The sequence below is a fragment of the Ichthyophthirius multifiliis genome, assembly GCF_000220395.1.
Source record: "Ichthyophthirius multifiliis unplaced genomic scaffold scaff_1120509251427, whole genome shotgun sequence".
Lineage (NCBI taxonomy): Eukaryota > Ciliophora > Oligohymenophorea > Hymenostomatida > Ichthyophthirius > Ichthyophthirius multifiliis.
The window spans coordinates 19,488-45,665 of NW_004085884.1; the positions used below are offsets into that span (position 1 = coordinate 19,488).

Sequence of the window (26,178 nt, forward strand, 5' to 3'; positions counted from 1 at the left end):
AATATTCAGATAATTATTATTAACTTTTTTAAATACTTCTTAAAAAGAAATAGAAGAGAATATACAAATAAAAGAATTAAATTAATGGTTTTTATTATTATTTTCTAAACTATTTAATTATTTTTTTGATGAATTTTCTTTTTTAGAATACTTATATTAATTACTATTACTAGAAAATGAAATCATTGAAAAAATAAATTTCTAAAATTACTCAGAAAATCAAATAATAAAAATAAATTCAAATAAAAATATAGAAAAGCTAGATTTATTTATTTTTCATATTTCGTAAAAATTTATTGATGACAAAATAAATTGTTCTTTTGTAAAAAACTTAGAACCCACAAATATGGATATTCGTATTCTTTATTTGAATAAAATAGATTATTAATTTTAAATAACAATAAAGGATTTAGACTTTATTTATTCTTAATTTAAAAGCACAAACTAAACTTTATTAAATCTTTTGATGTAAAAAAATGTTTTTAATATAAAATATGAAGAAATAAATATATAAGAAAATGAAAAGTTAGTTTTTTCTTGTATATTGAATAATTTACATGATAAAATAAGACTTTTTTCAAGCATTTCTTTTTTAGGAGGATATAATTCATAATTGTAAAAATATTAAGAATAAAATTCTATATTAGAAGAAGTTTTAAAATTCTTTTAATATATGGGAAAATTAAACTCATAAAATTATGATCCAAATCTTCCTTTGATTTTGAAAAAAAATTGTTGTTTAAAATTTTTTTCTGTAGATAGTTTTTAGGATTTATTTACAACTATTTTGAGGTTTTTAACTAATGCAGTTCATATAAATAAATTTGCACAAGATTATATTTTAGATAATGATTATTTAACTTTGTGTTTAAGTTTTACTTAAATGGATGAGAATAATCCTCTGTAAAGAGAATGGTCTATTTTTTTTATTAGAAATATTTGCGATAGTAATGATAGGGTTTAAGAGGCAATTAAGAATTTGAAAATTTTAGATTTCGATAATAAAGCTTAAGAAATTTTAAGAAAATATTAATAAAAAAAAGAAGAATTATAAGAAATCAAAGATAATATTTTTCATAAAAATTGAAAATTTCTTTATGTTTTTTACTTTTTATATTTTTATAAATAAGTATAAAAAATTATTTTTTTATATAAATAAAAAAAAAAATGAAATAATAAAAAAATAATTTTCCTTTATAAAATTAAATTTTTACTTAAATTGAAGGATTAAATTAATATGATTTTTTATAAAAAAAAGAATTTTTGAATAATAAAAGTTCTGAATATTAAAAACATAAATTTATTAAAATATAGAAACTCCCAGAAAACCAAGTTTTATTCTAAAAATCACATAATGAAAATATAGAATCTTAAAGGAATATATTTACTGAAAAAACCAAAAAAATTTAAAATTAATATATAGAATTAAATACAGGACCTAAATTTTTCTAAGGAAAATTATTTCCTTATTCTATAGTTGGTTCTCCCAGAATTTTCTGTAAATAATTAAAAAAATTTGAAAATATGAAAAAAATTTTGGATAAAGACTAAACAAAAATTTCGAAACTAAATAATACTGAAGAAATTGTAAGTTTTTAAGAATAAAAATGTAGTTTTTATTTTTTTAAAAAATATATATTGAAAATAAATAAAATAATAAAAAAAGAAAATAATTTTTCAGAAATAAAAACTAATACTACAAAAAACTAATTTTTGCCTTTTAAAAGTTACTCAAATAATACAGGATAGAATTTAAACAAAAAACATAAAAAAAAAACTATTCTGAATTTACTTAAATAAGTAAAAATAACTTATTATATTAAATGGAAGCTACAAAAAATAGAATTTCATATTAAAAAGATACTCTAAATTTTTAATAATATAATTTATTTACTAAAGATAAAAGAATAATTGAAAAACATTAAAATTATGTTGATTTTTGTGGAAAAAAAATATAGGCAATTTCTTCTTAATAAAAAAGACTTTTTTCTGAAAGTTTAATGTATAATTCTTCCAAAATATTCAGAAAAAAAAAAGAAATGCAAATTGCTTGTGAAAGCTTATAAGAAAATAAACATGGTAATTATTTATGGTATAAATTGATAAATAAAGATGAAAAAGAATTTCGTTCTTAGGAAAAAATAAATAAAAGGGCTAACTTTTTATAAAAATAATCTCTAATAAATATATATTCTATGTAAGAAAATTAATAATTTTATTAACCAATAGAAATAATATAACAAAGTATTTAAGAATAAACTTATTAAAAAAAATAAAAAAAATTATTTAAAGAAAATAAAGCTTTATAATTATTAGCTCAATAAATTAATTAAAACAAAGAAAAACTTGAAAATCAAATAGTTTTTGTTAATAAAGAAAATATTGATTAATTAATCGTATTAATAAATATATTTATTTTTATAAAAAAATAATAATAATTCAAATAAAGATTAAAGGAAACAATATTTATAATTAAGAATTAGAAAAACTTTAGAATGATGGAAAAGAAAAAGATTATATTTACAATAAATTAGATTTCGAAAAATATGCATATTGTATATAAATATATATATGTATATATATATATATATATATATATATATATATATATATATATATGTTTTACTTAAATAAATAAAATAAAAAGTTAATGAAAATAAAGGAATTAATAAGGAAATTTTAAAATAAAATTAAAAAAAATAAACTAATAAAAAACTAATAAATAATATTAAAATAAAATAATATGAAGATATAATATAAGACATTACATTTAAAAAAAACTATAATTTAAAACAATTATCCAAAAACGGAAAAGAATTTTATAAAAATTTATGAAATATTAATAAAAAAAAAAAAAAAAAAAAAGTAAAATTTTATTATTTCATTTTTCATTTTTATTTTTAAAAATTTTCAAATTACCAATTTGAATTTTAATCTAATTCTTCTAATTAAATACCATCCCCATATCCAATATAACCCAAATTAGTAAATGATCTATCTACTAATTTATAATCAAATTTTTATTTACATTCTCCGTAAAAAGCATCATCGTCAGCACTTTATTCACTATTTACTGAATTATCTGCATCGTAAATGTCTGAATCTTGCGCCTCATTAGAGCTTAATTAAACTTCATCATAACTAAGAAGTTATTTTTTGGCCATATATCTTTGAAATTCTTAATCTGTATATTTAAACAAATAATTTGCCTTTGCTTTTAACCAACCAGATTCTAATAAAACTTATTGAGCAGAAGCCCTTTTCAATGGTTCACTTTTTAACATTACCATTAAAAATTAATTTAATAAACTAGCTTCATCTTATTTAAATAAATATCTAAAATTAAAAATAAATAATTTTTAATAATTTTTTTATTTAATTTATTAACTTTTCTATCAAAACATTTCTTAAAGGCCAATAATGTAAAACAGGTATTTTTCTTAAATTTCCTTAATTATCAAATATTTATTTAGATTTTTAACTTGCCATAGAAAACCTCTTAGGAAATTTTTTTATTAATTCTTCAATCTATATATATTTTATTATTATTTTCATATTTTATTATAAAAAACTAAAATTACTTGTGCTAAATGGTCTTCATTTTTACTAAAATTTGGATTTCTTCTTGGCTAAAATAAAAAATCTCCGGTTATCATTTCAAACATCATACAAGCAAAAGACCAAATATCAGTACTTGTATCATAATGAATACCTATAATAGACTTTTTTATTTTAATAATTAAATAAAAATGTATAAAAATATTATAAATATACTTCAGGACTTCTATATTATCTTGTTTATATTTTTGTTGCAAAATGATGATAAGTCCAGCATGCGTTTCCTAAGTCTGCAATTTTAACTTTTATATTTTCATCAATTCTTTCTCCTCTTCCACAATAACTATTTTTATTTTAAAGAAAAAATATATAATTAAATTATTTTTTATTTTACTTATCAAATTTATATTTTATTTCATCAGGAACATCATCTAATTTTTATGAAATTTCTTCATCTTATTATTATTATTATTATTATTACTATTATTATTATTATTATTATTATTATTATTATTATTATTATTATTATTATTATGATTTTATATTTTTTTATATTTTACTTTTATTCTACACTCCATTTATTTATTTATTATTATTATCTTTACAATTTTATTACTCACTGATTTACTTTTCTTCTTTCAATTTTTATTTTTTGCGTTTTTAAGCAGCTTTTTTTCGTTAATATTTTTTCTACTATTTTGTTAGAGCTTATTTTTCTTCATTATTTTAATTTTATTAATCTTAATTTTTTTCCTTATTTTCAGATAAATTATTATTATCAGAATTATTATTATTTTCAGAAATTTAATCTTAAAATAAATTTAAATCAGTTTCATTGTTTTTGAAATTGTCTTCTATATAAATTTTATGTTAAATTTAATATTATTTAATTCTTTCTGACATTTTTTTGCAATTTTCAAGTTATCCTTTTTCAACAATTTATTTCTTTATATTTAATAAAAAATATTGTTAATTTAAAATAAGTAATAAAAAAAGATAATAATAAAAAAAAAACATATATATACTATTTCATCCTATGTCAAACACACTAAAACATTTTCAGGTTTTAAATCCGTATGAATAACTTAACAAAACCTATGTAAAAAATCTAACCCTATAAGTACTTATTTTGCAATTATTCTAGCTAAATGAATTGGAATTCCTTTATAATTATATCTTTTAATAATTTCTAATAAATTAACACTCATAATTTCAAAGACCATACAAAAATGATTACCATAAGGTCCTTAATAAAGAAAAGAGTTTAATAATTAAATAATTTAACAATCATCTCTTGTAAAAGATTTTTTCTTAAGATCCTTTTAAAATATAATAATTAATATAAAATTATATATAAACTAATAAATATATAAATAAGTATATAAATATTTTTATATGTATATATAAATATATATATATATAAATATATATTATTTTTTTTATTATATATGTTATTTAATTACATTTTTATAATATTCTTTTAAACTTTTTATCCATTCCGGATTACTTGCTTATTTTGCAACTTTTTATAATATTTCGACTTCATCATATGCGGCTTCTAAATAATGTGGCGCACTTTTCTATATTTTTAATGCTACATATGTATTATATTTAAAATCTTTGGAAAGCCATACTGTTGAAAAGTGTCCCCATCCTAATTTTTAAATTATCACATATCTTTTTTAAATAACTTCTCCTACATGAACTGGATGATATCTTTTTATATTCTTTAAAAAATTAAAAAAATATAATTTTATAAACCCTCCTATATTATAGTCTTCTATTCCTTCATCTTCACTATCATTTTCTTCATCTTATACTTCGTTTTAATTATTTTAAAATTTAATTTGTTACATTTCTGATTCTTTTAATGGTATGTTTAATTAGTCTTCCATTTTAAATTTATTTATTATTTTGAATTTTTTTTCTTTTATTAATTTTTTTTATTAAAAATTTTTTTATTTATTTTTGTATATAAGATTTAATATATTCATTTTTTTAATTTTTAAATATATTTAAGTTTAAATTTTTATTTAACAAATATTATGTAAACGCAATTTTATTAATAAGCATATAGTATTATTTTATTATATATATATTTAAATTAATAATTATTTATTTTCTATATATTGAAATCTAAATATTTATATTTTATTGTTATTTGAATGTTATAAATTAATTTGTAAAATGATTTATAATAATTTTTATTAAAAAGAAATATTTTCAAATAAATTTATATAATAAGAAAAGTACAATTATAATAAATATATGAATAATTTATAATAAGATTAATTAAAATATTATATAAATTATAATCATTTTATTATATTTTATAATAAAAATATGTATTTTTTATAACTTTTAAAATTATAGTATTTTTTTATTTAGAGAGTATTTATATATATATATATATTTTTGTGTATTAAAAAATAATTTTATTTTTAAATAAAATTCAATTATAATATATTAAAAAATATAAAAATATATTATTTATTATAATATTTAAAAAAAAAATCTAAATAAAATTTATAAATTAATGTATAAATTTAGTAAATAAAATTAAGTTTTATTTATTATAAAATAAATATTTAAATTTATTTTTATAGTATAAACATAAATTTTGCAAAATCATTATTAAAAAATATAATTTATTTTAATAATTATATTTTATTTTTAATCTATTATTTTCTGAAATTACTCAAATTTAATATATTTAATATCTAAAAAATATTAAAAAAATAAAATAAATAATAACTAATAAATAAATAAAATAATTAAAAAAAAATTATTTATAAAATTGATAAACAATAAAAAAAAAAATTAATATTATAATATTAAAAAAAAATATAGATAATATATAAAATAAATTAAATATATTTATTATATTAAATATATAAAATATAAAATAATATATAATAATATAAAATAAAATATTATTATAAAAATGAAAAGATTTTTTTTATTTTCATAAAAATTCTTTAATAATTTCAAATCTTCAAATACACCCAAAATAATAGCTTTAGGATTATTATATTAATTTAACTAATAATATAAAAATTGGAATATAGTACATGCTGAAAACTCAGATAGATTTGATTCAAAACTTTAAGAATAATTCAAAAGAAAAATACCAGAATTAGATAACTTTTTGTAAAAATAAAATAAATATTTAATTTTATTTTAAAAAAATAAATACTTTTAAAAGTGATAATGTTATTCTTTTTACAGGAAATGCAAATCCTGAACTTTCTTAAGGTATATACAAAAAATAAATTAATGAAATAGTTAATAAACTAATTTATTATATATTTTAAAAAGAAATTGCTAAAATACTTGGAATTTAACTTGGTGCATGCACAGTTGGAAGATTTACTGACGGAGAAGTTAATATTCAAGTAAAAGAAAATACATATAATAAAAAAAATTATTTATATAAAAATAAAAAAAAGATAAATGAAAGTGTGAGAGGTAAAGATGTTTATTTAATTTAAGTAAAAAAATTAAAAAAATAATAATAATATTTAATTAATAAAAAGCCTACATGTGCCCCTGTAAATGAAAATTTAATGGAATTACTCCTTTTAGTTGCAACTTTAAGAAGAGCATCAGCCAGAAGAATTAATGTTTTAGTTCCATATTACGGTTATTCTCGTTAAGTTAATAAAATAAAAATAAAAAAATAATAATAAAAAAATATTATAAAAAAAGGATAGAAAAACATCTGCTAGAGTTCCAATTAGTGCAGCTGATGTAGCTAGATTATTAGAAATTGTAGGAGTAGATAGAGTAATAAGTATAGACTTACATTGTGGATAAATATAAGGATTTTTCGGACCCAGAGTACCTGTAGATAACTTAGAAGTAAATAAACTAATATAAAAATAAAATTAAAAAAAATAATAATAATAAAAATAAAAAAGGCAAATTTAGTAGCACTTAATTATTTTGTTTAATAAACTGATTTAACCTTAAATAATATAGTGGTTGTTAGTCCTGATGCAGGTGGTGTGGCCAGAGCAAAAAAATTTTAAGAAATATTAAATAAAAAGGCCAATAATGAATGTACACTTGCTATGATTATTAAATAAAGAGAAGCTCCAGGAAAAATCGCTTAAATGAATCTTGTAGGATCTGTAGAAGGAAAGAATGCAATTATTATAGATGACATGATTGATACTGCTGTATTTTATTTTAAAATAAATAATTATATTTATAATTTATTTATTCTATTAAAATTTTTTTTTTTTTTTTTTTTTTTTTTTTTAGGGAACACTTTGTGAAGCGGCTAAAACTCTCAAAGAATTTGGAGCTAAAAGTGTTAGTTGTTTTGCTACTCACGGATTGTTTTCAGGAAATGCTTTAAATAATATTAAAAATTCTAAATTAGAGAAAATTATTGTTACTAATACAACACCGAAAAAACCAGGAGAGGAAGAAATTGATAAAATTACAAGACTTTCTGTGGGTAAGATTTTTTTTTTATTATATATATATTTTTTTAAAAAAAGCTCCTATTTTGGCAGAAACAATTTATAGAGTTTAAAAAAAGTAATCTATTGCAGATTTATTTAATAGAACAAACATTAAATGATTTTAACTTTACTTTTATTATTAACAAAAGTTTTATGTCTTTTAAATTTTATTTTTTTAGTTTAAATAATTTTTATTTTATTTAATTTATAATATATATTTTTAATATAATAATATATATATTAATATCATCAAATAAAATATTTTTACTTTAATTAATAAAATAATTAATAAATAGAATAAAAAAATAATATATATATATATATATATATATATTTATTAATAAAAATTAGAATTCTTTATATATTATTACTTTTTTAATGTATACTTTTAAAATTATTCATTCTAAATCCCATACGTTTTTCATAACAGCTTCAAAATAATCATCTTTATCAACTGAAATACTAAAATTCTAAAAAAAAATTAAAATAAAATAAAACAGAATTAAAAAAATTAAAAACATGATAATAATTCTAAAAGACTTCTTAATTAATTTCACTATATTAATCAATATTACCCCAATTAATTATAAAATCATTCAAAACTTCTTTTTCAGTATTATATTTTTTAAGAACATCAGGATGTTTTTATTTTTTGAATAATTCAATTAATCCAAATAGTGTTATTTTTCCTAACTTTTCTTTAATTATCAAATAAGCTTTTTCAATTAAATCAAGTCTATTTTAATCTAATTATCCTCTTAATTAATTCAAAAACACTTAATAATTAATACTTCTATTTTAATTTTAATATTATAAAACTAATTATTATATATCCTAAAAAAGAATTAATAAATCAAGAAATAAAAAAATATAAAAAATTACTTAATCTTAAATACTAAGTCCAAAAATTTTAAAAGCTTAAATAAAAAGATTATTAGGAAGAACTTTTAAATTTTATTTATCTAATCCATAAAAAACATGAGCAAAAGAGCTAAATCCATAAGGACCTCTTATTCTTAATTATCTTTTTAATTTCACAAGTAAATCTTCCGATGTAGGAGCATTTTTTTATCTAACAAAAGTATCATCGAAATTCGATTCAGGTTAAAAACTTGTAAAGACTTTAAAATGATTAAAAAGATGTTAATTTTTCATTGGGGTTTCAATGGTTTTTCTCCCACTTTTTTCAGCTATTAAATTTTAAGTCTTATTATGTGTTAAATAAGAATGGCAATATATTTCGTATTCTAACCCATATTAATTATCATAAATTATTTAATCATTACATGCTAACCATTAATTAGTTATTACATGTTTTATTAAAACAGGTTCATGTGCGTTTACTGGTTATCCTTTCATTTCGAATCTTAGTTTAGGATCTGAATATTCAAATACCCAAACTGTACTAATTGTATCTTGGTTAATAGCACATACTTCTTATTTAGCAGAAAATTTGGCAGATTTTTAAGGAGTTATGTGGCAACTGGAAATAAAAAGCTTAAGTTAAAATAAAAGTAATGTTTTATATATAAATATATATATATATATATATATATGTATATATATATATATAATTTTTTCATTTATTTATATTATTATTTTTTTTTATATATTTATATATTTATATTTTCATATTTTTATTAATATTTGCATTTTTTATTACATCTTTGTCAAATAATCTTTTGTTTATTTATATTCTAAATTATTATCCATAATGTATTATATCATCTTAATAAAAATCTTATTCTTTATCATATCTTAATTTCGTTATTAAAAAAATAATATATTTTTATATATATATTTATGTATATATTTTTAATTTTTATTTAAAAAAAAAAAATTACCTTTATAATTCAAATACTGATCTAACTTATGGTTTAAGGTTTTAGGTTACACTTATAGCATAAGCTTCATTTTAACCAACTATTTTATCATAAATATCACATGCTATTATTTTGTTAAGAATAAAATAAATATATGTTTTTTAATCAACCTACAAATCCTTGCGCACTTAAACTTTAAAGCATTATTCTATCTCCAAATCTTATTAATCCATCTTAAGAATAAGTTAATGCAGCCTAATATTCATTTATATATTTAAATTAATATTTTTTTTATAATTTATTTTTTAAAACATCATTTAAGCTTGTGTATAATTTCTCTTCTTATTAAGTGCTTACAAGGTTTTATCTTTCTTTTTTTCTTAAATATTCTTTCATTCTATTTTATTTATTTTTTATTTTATATTTATTTATTTATATTTATATTTATATTTTACTTATATTCATCTAATTCTTATTCTTCACTCCAATTACCTATTCTACAAGTATATTAATATTTACTATCTACATTATAGTTGTGCATTTTTTTTTATGTTCCTTTTATTTGTTCTTTTTTTTTTTAAACTATTTTTATCTATATATATTTAAAAAGAAATTTTAAATAAAATTATTGAAACTGATTTTTAATAAAATAACATTAAATCTTTTAGTGATTTTTTTTTTTTTTTAATAAGAAATTGATTTTTAATAATTTTACTATTTTTTTTTTTTTAAAAAAAAAATAATAATATTTAATAAATATCTAAATAATCAATTTTATTAATATTTCAAATAAAAAAAATACAAATGAATATAAAAGAATAAATTTATGAATGTATTACATTATTATAAATAAATATTTAATTTTTTTTAAATAAAAAGTAAAAACTATTGAATTAAATAAAGCATTAAGCGGTTTGGAAGGTAAAGGAATGTAAAATTTAGCATTTAGAATATATAATTCTAGGTATAATAAATATTAATAACGGAGAAAATAAATAAAATATAAAGAAAGGAAGCATGGGAAAAAGTAAAATTGAAAAATACTGAAAATTAAAAAAAAATATAAGCAAAGAATTGCATTTACATTTAGAAGATTATATAAAGAAAGTAATTAATTTATAAAAAAGGAATTTATATTAAAAATATTTATTGTTTGATATAAATAATAATAGAAAAAAGATGAATAAAAAATAGACTGTGAATAACTTTAAAAATTCAAAACAAGAGAAAAATTTTTAAATTAATAATCAGAAATAAACTTAAATAAAATTGTAAAAAATAAAAAATACGTAAAAATAATAAAAATGTTAAAATAAACAAATAAAAAATAAAGGAAGATTAAATTATAGTTATTAAAGGATTAAAAAAATAAATTAATATAATTAAAAGCTGTTTAAAAGAAAGTAATTAATAAGACAAAACTTAATGAATTTTTTCTTTAAAATTAAAAAAAATTCATATTAAAATTAAATATATATGTAAAATAAAAAAAAAATTAAAAATTAATATATAAATTCTATTATAAAATAATATTCACAAAATTACAAACAACTTTATTAATTAAAACATTATTAACGGCAGAAATTCATTTAAACTAAACTCAAAATATTAATTTTCCTCTTAATTTAATTAGTATTAACTGTTTAATTAATAAAAACTTCCATAAGCATCTTTAAAAATTAATTTATTTTAACTAATGTAAACTTTAAATTATAAAATATAATTTTCTTTCTACAAGCTTTTCAATAAGTTACTATTAATCAATATTTCCAATATAGAAATATTTTTGCACCCTAATTTTTTACATAAATTTTTATAACCAGACCCAGGAGCTACTGTAAATTTTAAATAATCATAAATAAGTTCTATCATAATATAGTTTTTGGGAATTCAAAGAAATTAGAATTTAATTAAATAAATTAAATTTATATCTAAAATGGTATTTAAAATAAAACCAATCATAAAATTAGAAAACTTTTTAAACTGAAATTTTATCCTATATATAATTTTAGATTTCAGTTTATTTGGAGTTTTTTTCTTAATTATTTATAATTTTTATTTAAGATAAAAAGTTTTAATTAATATTTGATAATTTTAAATTTATTCTTGGAATTTTTTATTTGTTTTTGTTTAAAAATATTAAATTATTTATTTTTAAACTTTAAATCATTTAATTAAAACATTGAGTATTTAAAAATTCTTTAAGATATTTTTAATTTATATAAACTTAAAATTATTAAGATATTTTTAATTTATATAAACTTAAAATTATTAATTTATGAGTTCTAATTCATTTTTTATTTGTTAAACATTATTTCGCTTAATATTTTTTTTCTGACATTATCTTTCTAATTTAAATATTAATAAAAGTCTTTATCTGTCCTTTTTTAATAAATATATTTTTTATGTATAACTCATAATTAAATGATTGCAATATAAATATATTTTTCTTGAAATTAAAAAGTATTAGTTTTAAAAAAATTATTATAATATTTTATTACGAAAATAATTCATTAAATTATTTTTGTGCTTATATATATTCATCTTTTTTTAAAAAAAAAGTTTATTGCTTTGTTATTAATATTTAAAAAAAAAAATAATATTAGCTATTTCATAAATTATATGAAATACGTTAAGAATAAAAATAAATTTTCGATATAATAATAATAAATAGATTATAAAATTGTTAATTTTAATAAAAAAAATAATAGTTTATTTGATAATTACAAATATGTAATATATTGTCATTATTATGACTTTTTTTTTTATAAATACTAAATATTTTCTTTTTTTATTTATTCCTCTATTTATTTTTTTCGCATTTCCTATTTATTATTTTAGATCTTCCCATTTAATTTATAATTTTTTCTTTTCTTCCTTGTAGCAGCTTTTAATATTCTATATTTTTTTAATTATAAATTTACTATTTATTAAACATTTTATATTCTTATAAAAGCATATTATATATAATTATTCTAATAATTCATGTTATTGCATAATATCTTTTTTATTATAGTAATTTTTACACGCGTATTATAAATTTAAATCTTTAATTTTTTATTAAAATTATAAAAACAATATATAATAAATAAATTAATATATTATGTTAATTTAATAAATGATTAATATTTTATATTCGAATATAGATTTTTAAAGTATTTTTTTTGTTTAAATAATAAATATTGTTTAAAAAACATTTTGTTTTGTTAATAAAAAGAAAAATAGTATAATATAATTAAATATAAAGTTTTTTTCATTTAATTATTTATTAAAAGATATAAAAGAAAAAATAAAAAATATTTAATAAATTTGTATATTTTGAATAATTTATATATTATTAAATTTATTTATTTTTACTTAATTTTTTCTTATATTATATATTTTTATACTTTATATTTTTTTTAAAAAAATATTAATTATATATATAATAAATTATTTATTGCGTATTTAATTTATATTCTATTACTATTTATAATATAAAAACATTTTATAAAAAAATATTAAACATAAATTAATATTTTATTTTTTTATAAGAAAAATATTTTCAATATTAGTTATATTATTAAGGATTAGGAAATTTTACTTATAAACTTCTTTTAAATAGATATTAAGCCTTTTTTTTTTTTTTTTTATTTGTTAATAAATAAATATATCTTTAAAAATAATAAATATATATATAAATATATATATAAATATATATATATATATATATATATATTTTATATTTAATATATATATATTTATATATATACCAAAGTATCAACTGGGTCTTATGGATGATCTTTACATAATTAAATTAATCCTTCAGTTAAGAATGGTACAACATTATCAGCTAAATACTATCTGTTTTTAAATAAAAAATAAATAAAAAACTATTTAAAAAAATAAAAAAAATTAAATATAACCTTAAATAGTAAGATTTTTCATTTAATTTATCTTTTTCAGTATTTTTAATTTTTTCCATCTTTATATTATATTCTTCTTCTTATAATTTCCTAGATTCTTCTTCTTTTTAATTTCTTATTCTTTCTTCTTCTTATTCCTTTTCTTTTTACAATTTTAATTATTCTTCTAATTCTTTTACCCTTTATTTTTCTTCATATGTTTAATGTATCATATAATTATTAAAAGCACCATTCTATATAAAAATATACAAAAAAATATAATATAAGTATTTTTTTTTAAAAAAAAATTACTCTTTCAATGTAACTTCTTAAATTATCAAAAATTTAATTGGTTTTATTAAAAACATTAACTTATTAAACATCAACATTATTTTCCTTAAAAAAATCAATAAGAATCGGATTCCCAGTATATTATAAATTATCTTTCCTAAACTAGCCTAATCTTCTATTCATACCCTCTTCATTATAATGAGTATTTTATAATTCCTCTTCAGGTAATTCTTTAATCCTCTATTTAAGAAAAATATCACTTCCATCAAAAAAAACTACGCTTTGTGGCATAATATTTTCATCTACAATTTTTTCAGCATTTTCATCATCTTAATTATCGTCTTCACCATTAGGCTTATTTTCTTAAAAATAAAATAAAAATTTTATATAATAAATATATATATTTACTTAAAAATATTGCTCTAGCCTGTACAAAAGTTTTAGGATATCCATCTAATACATATCCTCTATTTAAACAATCAGTTTAGGAAAGTCTCCATCTGTAAATTTTCTATAATTATTCATCAGTTAATCTAACAATAATATTAGAAGGATCAAAAACTAATTATTCAGGATCAACTTTTTTTCCTTTTTTTTTTTTTTTTTCAATTTCGAATTCGTATTAAGCTTTTTCTATTAAAGCTTCTTTTTATTCTTCGCAGTATTATTTTATTTCTTCAGACAATTCATTTTATGCATTTTTTATTTCCTCTATTACTTGTTGAATTTTTATATGTGGTATATTATAATATTAAGATAATCTAAAATAGTATATATGACATATATATATATTTAAATATATATATATATATATATATATGTATATATGTATATATGTTTATATATTTAAAAATATGTATTTACTGTTCTCCAAAATAACTCTTTCCACTAGCAGGAGGTCCACAAATTAAAATCTTATTAGGTTTTAAGAATCTATAGTCATTAAATTATTTATTTAATTTTTAAATATTTGCAGGCAATCCTTCTTTACAATGCCATTCGAATTTGAATTTTTCTTTCTTCTCAACCCCTTCTTCTTCTTCATTATTTTCCTCTTCTTCATCTTCTTAACTTAGGAACTAATCAAATGCTTTAGTTGGTCGTATTCTCACATCAACTGTAAAAACATCAAAATTCTCATATTAAAGAGCCTCTTCATATCCAATATTTTTAACTAGACCAGTACCTAAACCTTTACTTATGGCTTTTACTAAACTTAATTAGGTAGGTTTTTAATTATGATCTATGGCAAAAATATAGCTTTAATTAGGTTGTTTTTCGGTTAGTTTTTATGCAAAAGTTGCTAAATCTTTAACATGAATACTCGGAATTCTATTTTTTCCTTCTCCGAATATTAATAATTCTTTAGGATTTTAAAGCCAAGCTTACTTTTTATTTTATTTTAAAATTTTTTTATTTTATTAAAAAAAAAATACCTTAAAATAACGTTCATATAAAACATCTTCGCCATTACCATATTATATACCAGCACATAATACATATGTTTTCAAATTTGGTTTTGTATTTCCAGCTGATATACACAATGTTTCTAAAGATTTTAAAATTTCATATTTGGGTAATGGATTTCTTTAAGTATAATCTTTTTCAGTATATCTTATATAAGTTTTCTTTTTTTTTTTTTAAGTATATATATATATGTATTTAAATATATTTTAATTAATACTTTTTATATTTCTTCTTCTTCTTATTATGGAGGAGGTGCATTTTCATCTTCTTCACTTTAAGGCTCTTCTAAACCTTCTTCTTATTCTTCATTTGCATCATCTCCTTCTTTCTTATTTGTTATATTTATTTGTTTATTATATATACTTTTTTTAAAAAACATATACTTTTTCTTTTAAGGGAGTATTAGACCAAACCATTATACTAGAAATAAAAATTAAAATTTTCTCATCTTTATATTCTCCCATTTTAAATACTTTTTTAAAAAATAAATATAAATAAATAATAAATGTATTTGTATGAATATACTTTTTATTGCGAATTCTGCTTCTTCTAAATCACATGTATTTAAATCATATATAATAATATCAGAATCAAGTAAAACTTTAGATAAAAAATCTACTTTTTTAGTCTTTTTGTATAAATAAAAAAATAAAATATATAATTTGGCTTCATTTATATTACATCTATAACTCTAAATACTCCTTTTGGTACGGGATTATCAGTTTATGCTTTAGATAATGATCCTACTATAATATGTGGATTTTCATCATTTATATTATAATTTCTTAATTTTTCTACTAATTCTTGTCCTAAAGTTGTGTTTAATGAACCTATGTAAAATCTCTTTTGCTTTGGGGGTTCTTTTTTTATATCTTTTTTAATTTTTGGTAAATCGGACATTTCTTAATATTTTGTAATAAATAAATAAATAATTTATAATAATAAATTATTTTTTTAAATAAAAAAATAATTAAAAAAAATAAAGTTATTTTTTTTATAGTATAAGTTTTATAAAAAAAAAATCAAAAATAAAAAAAACAAAACAAACAACTAATTTTTTATTACATAATATAAAAAAAATAAGCCAGAAAAAAAAAAATATATAATTCTATAAAAAGAAATAAAAAAAATTTAAGGATATAAGGAAATTAAAATATATTATTAGAATGGCATAAAAAAAATATTAAAATTAGTATCAAAAATAAAATAATTTAAGAACAAAGTCAATATTTTACAAAATTAAATACATAATAAAATGAAAAAGATATATGAATAATAAATAGTTTATTAGATTAGTTAAACAATTTTATTAATGTAATATAATCTATAATAAATTAAATAAAAAAAATAAATAAAAAGAAAAAAATTGCTAAAAAAAAATAAAGATAATATAAAATTATATATAGAATATAATAATAAAATATTTTTTAAATATAAAAAGTGAATATTAAAATAAAAAAAAAAAGAAATATAAATAAATTAAAAATAAATTTATATTATAATATTTAAAATAAATAAATATCTATATAATTTAATATAATATAATATATATATATATAAATATATACATATATACATATATATATTTATAAATATTCATATATCCAATTTTATATACACATTTTTCATTTTATCTTATATCTATATTTATTTATAATCATATAAATATTTTTTTTATACATTCTAGATTTAAAATTTTTAATACTTTTTTTTTTTCAATATTTATAAAAATCATATGTTTTTTTTGTTTTACATTAAATTTTTTATTTATTTTAAATATATTTTTATTTAAAAATAAAATTTTATTTTTATTTATTATTTATTTTTATTAATAAATTTGTTTTTTTATTATAATTTTTATTTTATATATATTTTTTTTGATATTATTTTTTTATTTCATTAATGATCTTGCATTTAAATTTTTTACATTTTAAAAATATCTTATATTTGCTTTTATTAATCACATTTTAATTATACTTTATTAATATAATTTTTTAATAATTTTGTATATTCATAAATATAAATAATTCATTTATCTATTAGCGAAAGAATAGGTTCAACCAAAGAAAGTGTTTAAGAGTTTAACATAAATATAAATTATTTATATAAATAGAAATATATTTACTTTAAGATAATTATTAATTATATAATTTTGTTTACAGAAATTAAAAATTTAATTTTTGTTTTATTTAATTTTTTTCTCTTCAAATAGAAAAATCATAAATTAGAATTAGTATCATTTATAAAATATTCAAATAAAAATATATAATATTTATATTTTTAATTTTATATTTATAAAAAATTAGTTATTAATAAAAAAATGAATATTATAAATAATTAAATGAATTTAAAAAAAAGTTTAATAAATGTTATTAATTATTAAATTAAATTAATATTTAATATAATTTATAAAAAAATGATATTTATAATTAATTTTTATATTAAAAATTAGATTAATCATAAAATATTGATATAATCATGCTATATTAATAATTTCAGTGAATTATATTTGAAATTATTTTGATATTAAAAAATTTATTGGAAAATAATAAAAGAATTAAAACAAAGTAAAATTTTATGTTTTTAAAAAAAGTAAGTATATGAAAAAGATTTTTTTTTATTTATAACAAAAAATAATCATTAAGTGATATATTTTAAAAATACTTTTCTTTGAAATAATAATAATTATGAAAAATATATTAAGGATATAAATTATTTATAGGAAATAAAAATATAAATATTAATTATAAAAAAATCTTTAATAATAAATAATATCAAAAATATTAAATTTTAGAAGTGATAAAATTAGAAAGACAAATTAAAGATAATTAATTTAGAAAAAAAATAATATAAAAATATTAAGAAAACAAATAATTATAGAAATAATAATAAATTTAATTATAAAATAAATAATAAATAAAAACATAATAGAATGCGAAATTAATTACATATTATTTTATAATATATGAATAAAATAAGAACAAAAAAATAAATAGATAAATAAATAAAAAATTGAAATTTTAACTAATTTTTAAAATATAATTTTTATTTTAATATATCTAATTATTCTTAATTATAAATAATAATATATATATTTTTAAAATTATTTAAAAAAAAATATAAAATTAAAAAATATATATATAAAATATAATAAGTTTTAAAAATAAATTATATATTTTTTCTTATATTAAATAAATAAATAAATAATTATTTTTTATATATTAATTAAAATTTATATATATATATATATATATATTAAAAAAAAAATCATTAATTCATATAAAACTACAAATTTTTTTACAATTTTTAATTAAGATTTTAAAGTATAGCTTTTCTTTAATCTGCGTTTGTTTCAATTTAACAACTAGATATAATTTGATTTCTTCTAATTTATATTTTAGGTAATTTATCATTATCATTATTAATATTATGACTAATATTATTACTAAACATATCCTAAGTTTAATAATTTGAATTTTATTAAGATTAGTCTGAACTATTATCGAAATTAGTTAAGCTTTTATGATTTTAATTGTTTTTATTTTTTACAAATTAAACTAATCTACTTTCAAAAGTCTCCAAATTTTGAAAAGATTAAAGTATAACTTTAGCATCTTTAAAATATTTTTATTTTTATACAATACTACTATCAATTCTCCCTTCTTTTTATAAAAGTTTATCTGCAAGAAGATATATTTATCTATCTTATTATTAATTTATTTTTTCGAGATTTTTACACAATATTTTTTTTTCTAAATTAATAGAATTTATTTCATTAAAATTTAATAAATTATTCAAACTGAGCATATTTTTTTAATTTAAATTACTGTTTTTAATCTTTTAGACTATACTTTTTCTAAAATCGGCTAATGCATAATACCTGGCTTTTAAGTCATCCAAAATTTCTTCATTATCTGAATTATTTTCCATTTATTTTAAACATTTTTGTTCATCTTAAAAATGAGTTTTTATCAAATTTTCTAATTCTATATATTATTCTGGAATTGAAGTTACTCTTTTTATTTATAAAAAAAATCATATAATAATTAAAATATAAAAGTTCAAACTTCTTTTCATTTAGAACTTATTTTAAATTTTCATTTTCTTTATTTAGTTTTTCAATAATAAATGCATAATTAGATACATGATTATTTTTTTCAATAATATTTTTCTATACACAAACTTTTACATTTTTTGCTCTATTAGCAAATAAAAGAGTATTATAAGTATCTTCATAACACAATATGCTTCCACTAATATTTGCTATCATAAAAGTTCTACAATTTCCACCTAAAGAGTCCTTTTATTATATTTTTTTTTTAAAAAAAAAAAAAAAAATTAAAAAATATATATTTATATAAAAAATGCTTTTAAAAGTCTAGTCAATTTAGAACCTCTATAAGGAATAAAACCCCCTTTAGAATTTTCACTTAAAGCCTATATACAATTTCCCAAAGTTAAAAGACTTTGGTTAATTTTAACTCCTTCAATTTTTGTATTTTTACTTTTATTAGCCCAAGCTTTTTCAGATCCAGCTAAGTCTACTAAGCTTAATTTTGAACAAATTATTTCTGTTTTGATTCCTTCAGCTTTATCTTGGCATTCTATATATACTTATATTATTCCATGGGATCTACTCGAAAATTCATTTTAAAAACTTTAATCTTTTGTCCTATTTTTGGCACCTATTTTCAAATATTCATTTAAATCATTAATACTATTTATATTTATTTCTGTTAATCCCTATTTTATTTTCATAAAAAACACATATATTTTTTTTTGATATATATACATGTATTTATATTTAATCGATTTTAGGGTCTTCTCTTAAGTCTAAATTTTTTCCTTCTGTAGATAATAAATCTCTTAAATTTTCATTATAGATTTCCATATAAGCTAATTTTATTTCTACATTATGTGTTAGTTATTTATTTTATATCTATTAAAACAGATCATTTAATAGTAAATTAATTATTCCTTATTCATCTTTTTATCCAATCATTCTAATTTTTTTAATATAAATATATATATATATAAATATATATACTTACGTATATGTTTTGCCTGCTCCAGTTGCGCCATATGCAAAAATAGTAGTATTTATGCCGTCTAAAATATCATTTATTTATTAAAAAATGGTTTGTTTGTAAACTTCTTTAGTAGATATATTTTCATCAAATACAATATCAAATGTAAAATGATTTTCTTTAAATTTATTCTTACTTATATTATTAGCATTTAAATTGTATTTTTGACTTATTTATTCTGGGTCAAGTAAATTTATTTATGTATTATTTTATATTTCTACTATTTATGCAAATTAAGCTTATTCTTCTTCTTTTTAATTTAATGGTCTTTTTCTTACTGCAACAAAAATATTATTTTGATTCATTTTTTTAATTATTATTATTAATAATTTATTTATTTTATTATTGTTATTAATAAGTATTAAATTTACTTTTTATTTTTAATATTTTACTTAGATATGTATGGTTAATTTTTATAAAAACTTATTTGTTGTTTTATTTTGATAAATAATACAAAATATATTACTTTTGAAATATAAAATAAATAATATATATAGAAAAAAACATTTTTTTTTCATTAAATTTCAATTTAAATTTATTCGTTTATAACATTTAATATAATAAAATCACCATTTTTTACTTAATTTTATCCCTGAATCCAACTTTTAATTAACTCTGAAATTTGGTCTATTTTTGCCCATTCTTTAAAATTAGAATTAGGCATGGCTTATCTGTTTCTGGTGTGTCAATAATTTTACTTTATTTTTTATATTTTATTATATAAAAAAATAAATAATAATATATATTATACGGAAGCAAAGTAATAACTTTACTATTTTCAGGTAATTCTTTACAATTAGCCTTTTTTTAAAAATAATAATAATAGTTGTTTCTTTTAAAAATAATTGTAAATACTAAACTTTTAGCTATTAAATTAACACTATTTTTACAAAGTAAATAAGCAATATTATTAATATCATAGTTATTTTAAATTGAAGAAAAAGCACTAGTAAATAAAATTATACCATTTGTATCAATAAAATAAGTTGATAAATAAGCAGCTTTTTTTTTTTTTTTTTCGAAAATACATTAAAGAAATAAATACCAAGTATTGACGGTAAAGTACTTGCGAAATTCATTTTTTCATAAATTTATAATATATTCTCATTTTTAATTGAGGTTCCATCCCAAGCACCTGCTACACATATAATAGATTAAACTTTATTATCTCCAATTATTTAATTAATTTATTATTTTAATTTTAATAAATGTTCATTATTATTATATTGCTAATGGTCTAAAATTATATTTTATTATGCTTATGCATTTTCTGTAAACGAAATATTTATTGTTTGATAATTTTCATTTAAGACATTTATTAGTCCCCTTCCTTTGTAATTTTATAAGTTTTATTTTTTTTATTTAAAAAAAGCAAAAAATTAAATACCTAAATTTCCACTTCCTCCTATTATAATAATAGATTTTTTAGAATTCATATTTATTTTAGTTTTAATAAAAAAATAATTTTAATTGAAGCTCTAAATTAAAAATATTTATTATTTAATATTTTTTCTATAAAAAAAATTAATTGCTTTTTTTATTCTTATGTTTATATTATTTAATTTTTTTATAAATAATAATATATATATATATAAAATAATTATCTTTAAAATTATATATTATAATAAATATTATAAATTCTTTTTTATTTTTAATAATAGAAAAAATTTAATAATTTTCATTTAATTATTTATAATAAAATAAATATATATTTATATCTTATTGTTAGTTTTTTTTATATTCTTATAATTTTTCATTAACAATCATTACTTTCATTTTATTCTTCTTGATTTTTTTGAAAAGTATTTGATTTTTTATCTATTGTATTTTTATTATTAAATCCTACTAAATTAATTTTATTTTATTTAATTTTAACATAAGATTCAACCATTTATTTTTATTCCTTTAATTTTTATAAATTATAATAGTCAAATTTAATTTTTTATTTGGAAAAAAAAAAAAATTACTTTTAAAGTTTTATTTAAAATATTTTCTCTTAAATATATAAAAATTTAATTTAATAATCCAAGTATATTATTTTCTTAATAAATTTTTTTATATTCTTAAATGTTACCTTTATTAATTCCTAAAACCTTTATTTATATTTATTTTAATTAAAGTAAAACAAAAAACAACCAATTCTATTTTTGATAAAATATTAATTCCCCAAATATAAGATTGTTTTTATTTAAGAATTGCTTAATCAGCTTTTTATTTAATTAATTAATATTTATTAGAAAAACAGGTATCTATTGTGTTTTGCTTTTTATGATTATGCAATTCATTTTCAATATTTTTTAGTTATTAAAATTAAATTTATAATTTATTGTTTTCTTCTTTTAATTATTGTATTTTTTATTCATTATTTTATATTAAATAAATTATAGATTAATAATTATTTTCTTTATTTAAATATTTATTTGAAATATCATCAATATCATTAATTCCCTTTATAAAAATAAAATAAAATGGATAATTTAATTATAATTGAATTATTATACTGTAGAAGACTTAATTTATTGATAAGAATACTAATATTTTTGATACTAAATCATCAGTTATTTTATTTTTTATTTTAGACATGCTTTAAGAAACTTATTTACAAAATATATTTATCTAATTTTATTCTTAAAAAAGAAATATTGTATAATATATAAAAATTAAAAATACAATAGTCATTTTATTTATTTCGTCTTATGTTTGTTCTGCAAGTTAAATTTATCTAATTTATCTTTATTCACTATTTATTTTATAATAAATTAATAAATAAATAACAAAAATTATTTACTGATTTTTTTATTAATTAATAAATTTAACTTGTTCTTTTTCAAGTATATCTTAATCATTTTTTCTTTATTATTATTGATTTTTAACAGACTTTTATTTAAAAAGAAATAAAGAATATATCATTTTATATTATTTTTTTTACTTTTTATATATTTTTTATCGCTAACTTAGACTATTCTTATTCTTGTTTATTTTTAAAATCGTTTTATTAAAGGAATTATAATAATTATTAATTTTATACTAATTTTTTTTATTATTTATTTTAACTCTTATGTAAATATATTTATATATCGCCCTTTTTTTTATTAAAAAAAATTGAAGATTAAAATAACATATATGGATACTTTCATTCTTTATATTATATGTAAATATGACTTTTTAAGTTATTCGCTTTCATTTTATTTTTATTATACTTATTCTAATTAAATATTTAAATTTTGCTAAACCTATATTTAAAAAATATATTAATATTTTTATAATAATCCAATAATCAAAAGTAAAAAAAACTTAATATAAATTTGATAATTGATTATGCATTAAGTTTTCTTTAATACTCAATTACTAATTTTATTTCTTTTTAAAAAAATAAACAAATAAATTAATGAATATATTATGAGATAATAAACTTATATAAATTCGATATTTTATTATTATTCTTAACATTTTATTTTTAAATAATCTATTTATTTTCTTAATTATTTTAAACATTTAGTGATTCTGTTTAAATCCAATTACTAAAATTATTTTTATTTATTTTTTATTTATTTTTTTAAAAAAAGACGTCTGTATCTATTTTTTGTAATTCAAGTAAATTTGTATTTTTTCCAAGAAAATCTTATACATTTCTAGATCTTTTTTTTTTGTTTTTTTAATTTATTTTAACTAATTATTAATTATATAACTTATAATATTTTTTAAGTTTTTTTTCTTCTTATTTTTATATTGATGGTAATGAAACCTTTGATAAAATACGTGAAGTTTTTAATTATGAAATTTCTTTAAATTTATTATTATTTAAAGATTAGTTTTAATCAAATCCAATAATATTTTATTCACTATTATTATCATTATTATGTAAAGATCTAACTTTTCTCATTATTGTAATTTAATAAAATTTATTATATTTTATATATATAAGTATACAAAAAAAAAATTAAATATTTTTAAACAATACAAAAATTAAGTAAAATTAAATTTAAACAAAATAGTTTTTATAATATATAAACAAATCAAATAAAAATCTTCATTTTTAAATTAACTTTTTTAAGATAATCTCATGAATATATTTCTCATATTTTTTATTCTTATTGTCATCTAAATACTTAATAATATTTTTAATATTTTATAAAATTTCTATTATTTAATATGACATTTCTATATAAAATTCCAAAATTAACTTTTCTTCAAATCGAAAATAAATACAATTTCTTTCATTATAATCTAGCTAATCACTATCTAATAATTATTTATCTTTTAAAGAAGAACAATTATACTAAAAAATAGTATTGACGCATATTTAGCTAATTTTTTCCCACATTAAAATTTCATTCTAAATATTCAAAGGAGGAGTTTTTTTAGGCAAATAAAATTCCTATTAAGGTTAGATTTTTTAATGAATATTCCATAATAAATCTAATAATTTGGAGTCTTCTAAAATTAAAAATCTAATCAAACCCATAAATTCTAAATTTATATCACTATCTTAATTAATAGTAATTCTTTGTATTATTTAAGACGGGAAATTTTAGCCTAGCATTTTTTTTTCTCTCGTTTTCATTAATATTATATTAAATACATATAGGTATTTTATTATATAATGCATTATCTAAATTTAGAAACCCATAATTCAAAAAGAACCTAGAATTGCATTTATTACCATATGAAAAATATATTTATTCGTTTTCTTGTATATCCATTAGTGCCTTTATGGTAAAAAATTCGTTTTTTTAATCATATTCCCATTCAGTTTGTTGTTAATTATTTTTATGGTTCATCATATCAGCTAATGGAATCAAAGATATGTTTTTTTAAAAATCTATTTTTATATCAAATACTCTAGATGATACAATAACTCTGGCTTTAGTAAAATCCTCTAAAGTAAATTATGGTATTAAATCTTTTATTTTTTCATAGTCGTGTTATATATCTTATATTCTTTCGTTTATTTAGTTTAATAAAGGAGATCCTTTTAATAATTCTAATTCTTTTTCTTTAAAAAATATTGGAAAGTTTTCCAAATTTTCAGGCAATAGGTCTATATATGGAAACCAAAAAGAATCATTTTTCAATTGTTTTTCTTTTAACAAAAATATTGATAAGTAAGTATGTTATGGAGATAATAAATTAGTTTCTTAAGTTATTTAAAATTTTTCTTTTGCTAAATCAGATGTTATAATTGTTTTTAAAGGAACTTATATTATTATTGAATCTTTTTTAAATTATTATATTGAAATTATGCCTTTATTATTTTTTTCAAACTGAATTATTTTTAGACCATTAAATTAACCTCCATTATTTAAAATCCAATTAACTAAATTATCTTATTCTTTAATTTAAAAATAAAATAAATAATAAAAACTTTATCATATATAATAATTTTAAATAAATATAATTAATTATAAAAAGTACTATTTAATTACTTTTTAATTATTATTATTATTCATATTTATTCAATTTTTTTTATTAAATATATGTTAAATGTATAAAATTATTTATGAATTAAAAAAATAATTAAATAATTTTTTATTAAATATAAAATTATAGTTTATATTTTATATGTCTACATTTCTTAAATCTGTTTATTAAATTA

General features: G+C 15.6%; 5 protein-coding genes across 5 annotated transcripts, besides 68 other annotated features; 1 reads left to right on the forward strand and 4 right to left on the reverse strand. All coding sequences in view use genetic code 6, as the record gives it.

Annotated features, from left to right (window-relative positions):
- The first annotated feature begins 1,114 nt into the window (after positions 1–1,114).
- Positions 1,115–1,165: a microsatellite.
- A 1,391-nt stretch (positions 1,166–2,556) lies between these two features.
- Positions 2,557–2,619: a microsatellite.
- Positions 2,620–2,888: 269 nt separating this feature from the next.
- IMG5_201920 (protein kinase domain protein) lies at positions 2,889–5,453 on the reverse strand (the record flags this gene model as incomplete). Its single annotated transcript, XM_004023910.1, has 7 exons — positions 2,889–3,336; positions 3,389–3,528; positions 3,582–3,722; positions 3,775–4,503; positions 4,584–4,877; positions 5,022–5,274; positions 5,320–5,453. 7 exons carry the CDS (start codon positions 5,451–5,453, stop codon positions 2,889–2,891), a joined length of 2,139 nt encoding a protein of 712 aa, XP_004023959.1.
- Positions 4,015–4,093: a microsatellite.
- Positions 4,313–4,360: a microsatellite.
- Positions 4,538–4,569: a microsatellite.
- Positions 4,882–4,988: a microsatellite.
- Positions 4,907–4,989: a microsatellite.
- Positions 4,908–4,988: a microsatellite.
- Positions 4,924–4,989: a microsatellite.
- Positions 5,452–5,522: a microsatellite.
- Positions 5,523–6,273: 751 nt separating this feature from the next.
- Positions 6,274–6,340: a microsatellite.
- A 31-nt stretch (positions 6,341–6,371) lies between these two features.
- Positions 6,372–6,434: a microsatellite.
- Positions 6,390–6,492: a microsatellite.
- Positions 6,400–6,486: a microsatellite.
- Positions 6,400–6,502: a microsatellite.
- Positions 6,411–6,486: a microsatellite.
- Positions 6,447–6,487: a microsatellite.
- IMG5_201930 (phosphoribosylpyrophosphate synthetase, putative) lies at positions 6,503–8,149 on the forward strand (the record flags this gene model as incomplete). Its single annotated transcript, XM_004023911.1, has 9 exons — positions 6,503–6,708; positions 6,764–6,813; positions 6,877–6,953; positions 7,008–7,049; positions 7,095–7,214; positions 7,267–7,419; positions 7,479–7,739; positions 7,825–8,023; positions 8,067–8,149. 9 exons carry the CDS (start codon positions 6,503–6,505, stop codon positions 8,147–8,149), a joined length of 1,191 nt encoding a protein of 396 aa, XP_004023960.1.
- Positions 7,221–7,265: a microsatellite.
- Positions 7,422–7,475: a microsatellite.
- Positions 7,434–7,476: a microsatellite.
- Positions 7,794–7,822: a microsatellite.
- A 46-nt stretch (positions 8,150–8,195) lies between the features above and the next one.
- Positions 8,196–8,243: a microsatellite.
- Positions 8,238–8,277: a microsatellite.
- A 61-nt stretch (positions 8,278–8,338) lies between these two features.
- Positions 8,339–8,364: a microsatellite.
- A 64-nt stretch (positions 8,365–8,428) lies between these two features.
- Positions 8,429–10,394, reverse strand: IMG5_201940 (hypothetical protein; the record flags this gene model as incomplete). Its single annotated transcript, XM_004023912.1, has 8 exons — positions 8,429–8,500; positions 8,550–8,864; positions 8,913–9,527; positions 9,694–9,787; positions 9,875–9,977; positions 10,024–10,108; positions 10,166–10,250; positions 10,309–10,394. The coding sequence occupies 8 exons, from the start codon at positions 10,392–10,394 to the stop codon at positions 8,429–8,431; spliced, it is 1,455 nt and encodes a 484-aa protein (XP_004023961.1).
- Positions 8,502–8,548: a microsatellite.
- Positions 9,554–9,603: a microsatellite.
- Positions 9,564–9,671: a microsatellite.
- Positions 9,590–9,671: a microsatellite.
- Positions 9,615–9,679: a microsatellite.
- Positions 9,649–9,692: a microsatellite.
- Positions 9,812–9,848: a microsatellite.
- Positions 10,239–10,301: a microsatellite.
- Positions 10,252–10,315: a microsatellite.
- Positions 10,255–10,305: a microsatellite.
- Positions 10,261–10,305: a microsatellite.
- A 196-nt stretch (positions 10,395–10,590) lies between the features above and the next one.
- Positions 10,591–10,646: a microsatellite.
- A 469-nt stretch (positions 10,647–11,115) lies between these two features.
- Positions 11,116–11,166: a microsatellite.
- Positions 11,128–11,176: a microsatellite.
- An 878-nt stretch (positions 11,177–12,054) lies between these two features.
- Positions 12,055–12,128: a microsatellite.
- A 528-nt stretch (positions 12,129–12,656) lies between these two features.
- Positions 12,657–12,707: a microsatellite.
- A 490-nt stretch (positions 12,708–13,197) lies between these two features.
- Positions 13,198–13,255: a microsatellite.
- A 142-nt stretch (positions 13,256–13,397) lies between these two features.
- Positions 13,398–16,395, reverse strand: IMG5_201950 (hypothetical protein; the record flags this gene model as incomplete). Its single annotated transcript, XM_004023913.1, has 10 exons — positions 13,398–13,466; positions 13,606–13,696; positions 13,759–13,991; positions 14,050–14,390; positions 14,437–14,789; positions 14,893–15,656; positions 15,713–15,823; positions 15,879–15,967; positions 16,021–16,123; positions 16,177–16,395. 10 exons carry the CDS (start codon positions 16,393–16,395, stop codon positions 13,398–13,400), a joined length of 2,373 nt encoding a protein of 790 aa, XP_004023962.1.
- Positions 13,522–13,604: a microsatellite.
- Positions 13,704–13,754: a microsatellite.
- Positions 13,830–13,904: a microsatellite.
- Positions 14,799–14,874: a microsatellite.
- Positions 15,418–15,457: a microsatellite.
- Positions 16,396–16,412: 17 nt separating the features above from the next.
- Positions 16,413–16,490: a microsatellite.
- Positions 16,491–16,823: 333 nt separating this feature from the next.
- Positions 16,824–16,862: a microsatellite.
- Positions 16,863–16,961: 99 nt separating this feature from the next.
- Positions 16,962–17,091: a microsatellite.
- Positions 16,964–17,055: a microsatellite.
- Positions 16,988–17,091: a microsatellite.
- Positions 17,006–17,091: a microsatellite.
- Positions 17,030–17,091: a microsatellite.
- Positions 17,092–17,250: 159 nt separating this feature from the next.
- Positions 17,251–17,374: a microsatellite.
- Positions 17,262–17,371: a microsatellite.
- Positions 17,295–17,388: a microsatellite.
- Positions 17,295–17,392: a microsatellite.
- Positions 17,299–17,392: a microsatellite.
- Positions 17,318–17,359: a microsatellite.
- Positions 17,336–17,388: a microsatellite.
- Positions 17,393–17,581: 189 nt separating the features above from the next.
- Positions 17,582–17,619: a microsatellite.
- A 182-nt stretch (positions 17,620–17,801) lies between these two features.
- Positions 17,802–17,842: a microsatellite.
- A 95-nt stretch (positions 17,843–17,937) lies between these two features.
- Positions 17,938–17,975: a microsatellite.
- Positions 17,976–18,366: 391 nt separating this feature from the next.
- Positions 18,367–18,413: a microsatellite.
- A 243-nt stretch (positions 18,414–18,656) lies between these two features.
- Positions 18,657–18,725: a microsatellite.
- A 719-nt stretch (positions 18,726–19,444) lies between these two features.
- IMG5_201960 (kinesin motor domain protein) lies at positions 19,445–20,899 on the reverse strand (the record flags this gene model as incomplete). The annotated part of the gene is made up of 5 exons (XM_004023914.1): positions 20,547–20,899; positions 20,288–20,498; positions 19,864–20,238; positions 19,640–19,795; positions 19,445–19,510 (listed from the first exon to the last, which is right to left on the reverse strand). The coding sequence occupies exons 1-5, from the start codon at positions 20,885–20,887 to the stop codon at positions 19,445–19,447; spliced, it is 1,149 nt and encodes a 382-aa protein (XP_004023963.1). The 5' UTR covers positions 20,888–20,899.
- Positions 20,890–20,968: a microsatellite.
- Positions 20,969–23,086: 2,118 nt separating this feature from the next.
- Positions 23,087–23,128: a microsatellite.
- A 984-nt stretch (positions 23,129–24,112) lies between these two features.
- Positions 24,113–24,139: a microsatellite.
- The last annotated feature ends 2,039 nt before the right edge of the window (positions 24,140–26,178 follow it).